Here is a 9,889-nt window from a genome sequence, read left to right as displayed (position 1 = left end):
AAGATATTCAAAATGAGGAGTAAGATTTTTTATATTTAATATAAATGCAATTTTATACTTTTGTTAGATGTAGATTATAATTATGTGATTATGTGCAATTGTGAAATAACCACGGTCATATGAGTAGAATTGTCAAGTTCGCGACTTTACCACATTTTCTTCCATGTATAAGCCGCCAGAGTCAAAGGAGCACTTACACGATATTTTTAATTATTCCTCGCTTCGATTAATATGGGTATGATATAAGCTCTAACGTCATCAAAATTCACGAAAATATTTTATGAATACTTAGAATCGATGAATTTGAAGATTTTCTCTTCATCTCTCAACTGACTAGAGAGTATAGAACCTCCTTAATAATTTGAAAAATTTCCAAATATTTTAGGTTTTTCGGTTTTAATTATAATAACGAAATGTAATTAAGACATTTTGGAAACTTTACGTTTACTTGTCAAACACTCTCATGCATAAATTTAATCATCTAAGCAAAGGAAGCTGTTCTATATACACGGAAAAAAAAAGATCAATTAAAGGAAGATGGAGCGTGGAGGCGTAACAAGGTGTTGGTGTTCATATATTCTAGAAATATCGAATTGTAATGTACATACTGTACATATACATATATTCCAATTTAATAAACTGCGCGCCGCAAATTTGTCGGACTTGAGAAACACAGCTATTTCTATACGTATAAGTATAGAATATATGAACACCAACACCTTGTTACGGCTCCACGCTCCATCTTCCTTTGATTGATTTCTAATCTTGTCAGCTTTTACTTTTATAAAAAAAAAATAATGTATCAACAGCATCATTTTTTGTATCAACAGCATCAGTGTTATCGAGATAAAATTTATTGATGCAACATCAATATTAATGAACAAAAAACATCAGAGAATTTAATTTAAATTTTAAATATTTGGTCCAATTATATCCAATTGAATTAACTATTTATGCTGCGGCAGCTCGTGACGTTGACGTTTAATTGAAGCAACTTAATTTTTTTCCGTGTACGAAACATCTTAATTATAAAAACTGATAATATAAGCCTCATTGTAAATCTATAACTTAGTTTACATTTGATAAGGACCACAAACCATTGTCGAAACGTTGTGTATTTGAATTATATTAATAAATGGCCAGTTGGGTCAAATTAAATCATCTCCTTTGTTTAATTATTACTGGCGAAGAAAAAGATTATCTCAGGTTAATCATCTAGATTACATAAATAATGTATCAGTCAGAAAAAATTTAGAGCTACTCTTGCTTTAGTAAATTAAATTACTTCTATCGCACAATTCTATTGCGGAAGAACAATAAATCCTATATAATCTTCTAAATTAACGTTATTTTTATAGATACAGCATCATAAATTTTATATAATGTAACTGTGGAATCCAATGTAATCAATTTCATACCATAACTTGCTGATATATATTTTTCTATAACGGTTTAAAAAAGATTATCTATTTTGCCAAAATGATCGAAGGAAGACGATGTTTATTCTCACGAAGGTACGATGCCGCGGTCTCAACGAAGCGACGCGCCTTACGCACGAAAATATTAATATGCTCAGTGCGGGGTAACTCGAATTTATGGTAGCGCCCCAATAATGATGTCGCTGAATTATTACTCCGACGCTGCAGCAAGTGGTGTACCTGCAAGCACGATTCCGAAGTAACCCAGGAAACGTCGAGGCGAACGCAACTTTGACGGCCCAATAAACATCGGACGATTTATCGTATACGCGGCGTACTTGCGTTACGGTTACCTACTCATCGTCGAGAGTATGGTCGGCCCTCCTTATTATTAGCTACCGCGCCATTGTTTCGGGGGTGTGCGACAGGCAGCTTAACGGCCGCTTTTTACGTGTCGCGGCGTGAAATTAAGCGCAGTCCCTAATTTACCCCGGCGTACTTTCAAGAGCGGCGTGCGAGAGCGCGGTGGCTGTTTTGCAGAGCGCGAGAGCTGTAAACAGAGTTTCGCCCTCCGCTAGCATAAATTGCAGTCGCTTTTACGCTCCCGTTACCACGTACGCAATATCTTCTCTCGTGGCTTGCAAGTCCAAAAACTCACCTCTCTCTTTCTCCCTTTTTTCGGAGATTTTTTAAAATAAATCCGGAAACAAATTTTCTTCAGACGAAGTAGAAACCTTAAACTTTGTGAATGATTCCTTAAAAAAATTATATTATGAAAATAAATTCAAGACGTAGTTTGACACTTGTACGCAGATGGGCGTGTGAAATGATCAAGGTTGAGAGCCGGGAGTGGCGGGGCAAAATCGCCTGATGTTTGCTGTCTTGAGCTAGTGCTGAGTGGTTGAGGCGGCCGCCAACTCGGACGATCCCTTGAGCGTCTATATACGCAGTCAATCGACTGAATGCGTGAGCGGTTGGAAGTTTTGAGTTGGCCGTGAGCATCTTGATCTCGTGCGTAAAGTATGCCGCTTGAGTAGTCTTAATCCAGAACAATCTGGCCTCCTCAAAAGCTGAGTGTAAGTCCAGTGGCGTGCGTCGGCACCTTCCCAGAAGCGATATGAATCTGAAACAAAGAGCTGTTATTTCCAATGACTTGTTGAGAGTTGAGTATCTATATCTCAGGTCCCAGTGATAGCCCGGTTGAGAGGCGGCCGCATGTAGCGCAGTGCCTGGACGAGCCTCGAATGCACTCAACTCGTCCGAAAGCGCGGGTTGTGATCGCCATGCTTCAGGGGTGAGTATCCACGGTGGTCCCGTCCACCATAATGAGTGGCTTTGGAGTTGAGCAGTATTTAATCCTCGTGATGCGCAGTCGGCTGGGTTGGACGTACCAGGTACGTATTTCCAATGTGCGTTCGCAGTGAGCTCTTGTATTTGAGACACTCGATTTCTCACAAAATCCTTCCAGCGCGATGCATGAGATTTGATCCACGTGAGTGTCACAACAGAGTCCGTCCACAGGTGAGTTGCTGTGACGTTCAACTTCAAGGTGGCTTGAACGTATTGCATGAGTCTTGAGAGCAGCGGTGCTGCGGTGAGTTCAAGTCTCGGGATGGTGAGCTGCTTGAGCGGTGCTACCTTGGTTTTGAAGCACACCAATGAAATCGTGGCGCCATTAGAGCCGTGGACGGTGATAAATACGACTGCAGCCATTGCCAGTTGAGAAGCATCAGAAAAGCCGTGAAATTCCACTGACGAGAGGCCCTATGTGGTTTGAGAGGTGCTACCTTGGTTGTACCACCGAGGTATTGAGGGCTGGCCAGCTTGTGAGTTCTTTTCTGATAATGAGCCACCGTGATAAGAGCTGGGATGGCAGTGGTTCATCCCATTGGAGCTTCATGTAGTCAAAGCTCCTGCAAGAGCATCTTCGCCTTGATCACCATTGGTGATACAAAGCCCAGTGGATCGAGTTTCTGAGCCACTTCAGACCAAGCGAGGCGTTTGGTGAGATGATCGGTGTGCAACGAGATCCTTGTTGAGAGTGTGAATGAATCTTCTTGAGGAAGCCATCGTAATCCGAGTCCTTTGGTTACGCAATCGTCAATGTAGTTTGTGAGTCCTGGTCCTTTTCTGCTTGAACCGCAGTGAGTACGTCTTGATAAGTCGCGTGCCACCTTGCTAATGGGACGCCGCCCGCCATGCACAAGTCCGTTGAGCAGTGTTGAATTCTACTACTTGCTGAAAGGTGTTGTCGCCTCCAGAATTGTCATCAACATATCGATCGTTGTTAGGTGATATGGCACTTCATTGAGTTGCTCATCTATCCAGCGAGTCCGTTGTAAATCTTAGTCATCTTCATGCACGTTGATCTGCTTATACTCCTTGGTGATGTCGGTGGCAACTAAATGCCGAAATTGTCGGATCCAGAGCAAAACATCGGTGACGTCTAAATGCAACTTGGCTCCCGTGTGCATGATATCATTAAGGGAGCGGCCAGATGTAGATGCGCTTGAGCCATTGGATACCACACGTACGTTCGTGGTTGCGCTGTCTGGTTTAGGCATTACGTGATGTGGCAAATAATAGTGCGTGTGCTGACTGGAAGCGGGTGAAGCCTTCTTCATGTGATTGAGATCTCGATATTCTGTCATGAATTGGTGATACAGACGTCGATAGTTGTCATCTCGCGAGAATCTTCTTTGTAAGCTTTTCAACCATCGATTCGCGGTGAGATACGAGTCGCCGAGTGTATCAAGTGATGATTTTAGGGGTAGTCGAACTGTGTATCGACCTGTTGAATCCCGTGAGACAGTACTCTTGAAATGTTCTTCACATTTTGTTTGTTAGGAGTAAGATCAAGATTGTTGCTCGCAGGCACTTCTTCTTGTGTCCAAAATCTCGGCAGTAACTCGTCGAGAGCATCTTCCCTCTCCTGAACCGATGCATCATGCACTGTAGCAGATGCCGATGATGATGTGTCGACAGGTCCGAGAACGAGCCATCCGAAAATTGAGAGCTGCGCAATTGGCATCAATGTATCTTGTTTGATGATGGTGGGCTTGATGATCTGCCCATATGAGTCAGCTCCAATGATAATATCCACTGGCCGTGGTGTCAGAAAATCTGGATCAGCCAAGGTTAACTTGGTGAGATACGGCTATTCCTGTGGTGCAGCGTTGAAAGATGGCAGGATGTTCGTTAACGTCTGCAAAATGTGAACTTGAATAATGACGTCTGATCTTGAGTGAAGTAGGGGGAGCTTAAGCAATGCAACTTCCTCGTTCCTCGAGTTTGCGTCGCCTTTCCGCCACCAATTCCAGTGATGAGAATGACGTAATGATGACGGGTGATGTTGAGTTGGCGAACGAGAGATTCTGAAACAAAGGCAAGTTTTGAACCTGAATCAATGAGAGGCCATACGCATTGAGTATGAACAGATGAATTGATCTGAGCCAGGGCCGTAGCTAGTAATGTTGAGTGTAATGAGCGGCCAATGATGAGTGAGCGACGATTGCACCATCTTCCTATTGAGCTGACGCAGCTGAGCTGGTGATAGACTTCGATGATGAGTCGATCTGATGTGCCTCATGCAGCATCGTATGATGTCGGTGGGTGCACTTCTTGCACCCCCGTGAGCTCTGGCATGAGCGGACGTTGTGACGGCCGAGGCATTTGACCCAAAGCCTCCGTGGTATGACAAATTTTTGTCAATCGTCGGTTGAAAAATCCCTAAATTACGTGCACATCACAATGAAGTGAGTGCCGTTGCAACAATCGCACGAGTAAATTAGATGCTGCCGTGCGGGCCGGTTGAGCTGCCACATGCTGAGCTGTCAACGTGCGCTTTGCTGTTGAATGAGCGCCGACGGCTATGAAGCTTCAAGACATGCATGCTCCTTGAGAAACGCCTTGTTCGCCTTTCGAGATGCATTGAGATTTGGATGACCTCCTCTAACGGCATGTCCTCTGCACAAGTTGGCAGCGTGTCGCCAATATTCCGCACCGTCGCCAGTCGGTTCAGTTAGGATGAGCTCCGTGGACAAGTGCACGGGTGAAGCTTGGCGTTCCGATGTGCGAGCCGGTGGTATTTCAAGCTGTGGCGTCATGGTGTCCGTACCGCCCGTACCCACCTTTGCGGGTTCCGTCATGTTGAGCCGTTCCTGAGCTGCGCACGATGAGAAACCTGAGAAAAGTCGAGACACGTATTGAGAAACACTGCATGAGGCGAGAACGTTCGAGAGACGCGTTAGGACAACACTACGCGAATCGAGAATCTACAATGTCATGTATTGAGCACGTGAACAAGTCTACTTTCACTCGCGGGAGCGCGTGAGCATGTTTTCGTAACACTTGCGAGCGCGCGTGAGAATGTCTGTACTTCATTCGCGGAAGCGCGCGATAATGTCCACGTGGCATGTCGTGAAAGGCATGCCCTGTTCACTTGATATGTGTCCGAGCTACACTTTAAGTTCCACGCATCCGGCTCGAAGGACCAAATGTTCGCGAAATCGCTGATTAATCCCGACGATGGAAGCGGGATGAGAAGGACGCGCGTGGAAGGTGTTCACTAATTATTCACTTTATTTCTTGTGTAACTCAGACCACAGTCTGAGCCGTCTTTAATATGAGAAGAGATATATACAGTCTGACCTGAGAGTGGTAGGCAGTCTTTCGGATTTCACTAAGCATAAGAAGTCTTTGTATAAGAAGTCTTTGTGTATCGTTCGTGAGTGGGCGAGGCAGTTATATTAATTGCCGTCCTCTTCGATGAATCGCCCGTGAGCGGGTAAGACACGTGGCGGTCGGCACTCGCGCACATGTGAGCCTGAGTCGTGCGTGTTGATGTATCCTGAGTAGAGCTGGATGTGTGGTCGCTTTACATGTTAATGCAGTATCTCAGTAGCTGTAATCACTGCGGTGGGCACTTCAATGTGTATAGTCACAATCAAGATGCACGGAGCACACATCGTGCGTCTGATCACTGCGCGGCCATTTGCACAATTGCCTCGATCGTGAGGAAGACGTTGGCGATGAGCGCGCCCGTGCGGGCGCGAGCTACCGCGGTGATGCGGGGTCGATATCCGATCGATGCTGCCATCTGATCGGGCGGCGCAACGGTAACGGAATCTCGAACATTGGTGTTTAAATATATATAGGCGGAACAAATCATTCTATTTCTGTAAATATATATAGCTTTTATTTTAAAACAAGCAAACCTTTTATATATTATATAAAATTATATTGCGAATCTGTACGTTTTGCCGCTTCAAATAATCATATTAGAGAGCTTGAATTCGAATTATTTTATTTTGTAATATATACAGTTTAATTTTACAGAATTAATATAACCGATTTATGTTTTGTATATCATTATAAAAATGAATCTAATTTTATAAAAATATTAAGTTGCAATAAAAAAAAATTAAAACTGCAGATGTGTTGATGAGAATTTGTTTTATGTTTTTCAAAGACTCTTATGCCATTTCCTAGTTAGCCTATGTTACTAGAAAGTAATATGGGCTTTTTGATCAATTTTAATAAACTTTATGTTAACGTATTCGTAATTTTAAGATTGCTCTCTCGTACAAAGAAAATAATATTGAAAATTAAAAAAACGTAATAAATAATCTACCTTTATAAATATTTCTTATAAAAACAGTATTTAAGCCGTGTGTGAAAGATAGCTCGCTATGAGATATGATAATGAGATATTATCGTAAAATTTAAATTTACATAATGCTCTAAATTATAGATTTAATAATATGTTATTTCATAAATCTAGACACAATTATTCCTTACCAAGAGAATACATATATGTATAAGGATGTACTCATGAAAATGTGTATTTATAGCTTTGTATTAATGAACACATTTCAATGGGCTCATTAGCATATATCAATAATGAATTACCATAGTCATAAGCCGATAGCCATTTGCCGACAACGTGCAATAGTATTATAATATATTTAGTGGCGTTAATGCTACGAAAAATAGAGCAAGTCTTATACATATTGATAGACTTCTTATGTAAAACTTGCAGATAGCATCTTAAAACGTTTTCATGCAAAGTTTATTTTAATTGTAATTTTGTTGCGCATAGAGAATAGACACAACAAATAAGAGTTTTAATATAATGAATAAATTATAGATTTAATATGTTTAAAGAAGCTCTTAATTCTTTTTTTTTAAACCTTTATACTTAATTTTTTATCAAATTAACAATATTAAAAATTTTACAAAACAGTGATTTTAATATTTCAAAGAATTAAACACTTAATCATTTTTTGATGTAGGTATTTTTTGCAAACAATATTTAGAGTATGTGAAGTATACAATTTAAAAAATTGTAAAAGAAATTAAATTGCACAGTTTAATATATTGATACAATTTCCTAATAGCACAAAAGCAATAGTTAAATATTATTACTTAATTGTTTCAAGATTGCTTCGCACAAAAAATTTTCATTCTTATTTTCATATATTTTAACATTTCACTGATTTTACAATATAAGGTTTAAGAAACTATTTATCAAATATCTATGTTATCTATATGTTATCACATTATATTTCAAATGTTTAAATGCTTTAATTACTTGCAAACTAAAAGTATTATTACGACAAAATAAAAAATAGTAACCAGAAAGAATTACGTTAAATAATTTAATCGATTACAACAAAAATTAAGAGCAGCAGTAATAAAATTTTTAAGTTCAAAAATAAAAAATATTTTTGTAGAAAAAGATTTGCAAAAAGTAAATATATTCGTAAATTTTCTTTAAAGCGTAGGTATTATGCAAAATTCCCTCGAAACGTGATCAGCAAAGACTCATTAAGTTGCATAATCGTATATAGTGTGGAGAAAACGATATTTTACTGACAGGTATTTATAACTAAAACAAACGGAAAAATATGAGTGTACATAAATTAATTTTTGCAAGAGAAATCTACATAAATCCATCAATAATTTGTGAGTTAAAAATTTTACTTCTAAATTAAATAAATTTGATCTAGCACGCATTTGGAGCTAATTAATAGATTTTTGGTATTTATTTCAATAATGTTTTAATCTCAAAAAACATATTATTTATGTGGAAAATTCCATTAATTTTTTAGCCATTTATTCTGCAGAGTGTTCTCGAATTATTCGTGATAATGTCGAGACACTAATACTTTAAGAGCTATCGAAAATGAGGGGTTTTTCATGAATTAAGCTTCAGAGACGCAAAAAAAAATTAATGAAACATTCATCATCCAATTTGAAATAGATTGTACTTTAACGTGGAATTTTAATTCCAGACTCAGTTACTACAACAGTACTAGAAAAGTTGACATTTGAAAAGTTGTAAGAGCATGATATAACTTCTCTCTGTATTTTTACTAAAGAAAAGAGAATTGTGACTGCAAATTTTATAAGTAAGTACAACACTAGATGTCCACTTGAGACATATCGTTATAACTTATGAAGTTCGTTTACCCGAAATTACAAAAATATTTTAACTTCAGATATACTTTCCGCCGTTTCTGGAGCACACACGGGGTGTGTGTACCGCGAGTACCTACACTTACGGAAAATGAAACTACGGGGATAGCCGTGCGAATTTCGGCGCGTTTTGACGCGCCGGAAGAGTCAATAAACGGCGGGGAGGAAATCCGGGGTAAAAGTGCTGTGAGGCGCGTCGGCGAGGATACGTCAAAAGGTTTTCGCGCGCAAGTCGGGCGGTAAATGAGCTAAACGGCCCCGGGCCAAAAGCTGGCGTCAAAGGGGAATTCAGGAGCCGCGCGCTGAAATTCTTGACTCTGCCCTCAGGACAGTGAATTACCACCTAGCACGTCACCCCTAGATTGCTATTCGCGCTACTCGACTGTGTGCAAGGGATTCATCCCGTGTTGCTATGTTGGAGAAACGACATTGCTTCGCGCCAAGAAGACATCCCACTCGCTCCGGAGATGCCCCGTCCACCCCTTATTAACGTCTTTGTCTATTCGTCACGTTTACAAATATGGACATTGGAAATGCGGAACGTTTAAATTCATCATACGTACACGTCGAAAGTCTGCATCCCGAAAAACGTAGAGTTTGAAGAAAGCTATTTCAAATAAGAAGCCTTATAAGGTTTTGATTGAAATATGTAATGACTATACCTATGTTATAGTTCCGCCGCATAATTAAAAGTTTTGTTTGTATAGCGGTTTCATCTTGATCTCTTTGGTTTTTTAATCAAAACATATGTGATTATATTTTATTATATTTAACATAGCACTTTGGCAAGTGTTATCAAGTCTGTTGTATTTTTAATGTTATTTATTGCAGATATAGTGTGTCAGAATTGTTTTTCAAATACACGAGTAAGATACTCCTAAAAATCCATTCCAGCTATAGTGATTTAGTGTGATAAAAATTAATTTATTTTTACATAATAGTAATAATTAACTTATTTTACCAAATTATAAAGTTTAAAAATGTAGTTTTTA

General features: G+C 39.6%; 1 protein-coding gene across 1 annotated transcript; it reads right to left on the bottom strand.

Moving 5' to 3' along the window:
• Positions 1–2,183: 2,183 nt before the first annotated feature.
• LOC143895310 (uncharacterized) lies at positions 2,184–3,131 on the bottom strand. The gene is made up of 2 exons (XM_077402354.1): positions 2,674–3,131; positions 2,184–2,541 (listed from the first exon to the last, which is right to left on the bottom strand). The coding sequence occupies exons 1-2, from the start codon at positions 3,129–3,131 to the stop codon at positions 2,184–2,186; spliced, it is 816 nt and encodes a 271-aa protein (XP_077258480.1).
• Positions 3,132–9,889: the final 6,758 nt, after the last annotated feature.

This window comes from Temnothorax americanus, unplaced genomic scaffold (genome assembly GCF_048541705.1).
Source record: "Temnothorax americanus isolate GAGA-0224 unplaced genomic scaffold, ASM4854170v1 Scaffold151, whole genome shotgun sequence".
Classification (NCBI taxonomy): Eukaryota; Metazoa; Arthropoda; class Insecta; order Hymenoptera; family Formicidae; genus Temnothorax; species Temnothorax americanus.
The sequence above is the reverse complement of the archived record's forward strand: the minus strand, read 5'-3'. Positions and strand labels throughout refer to the sequence as shown.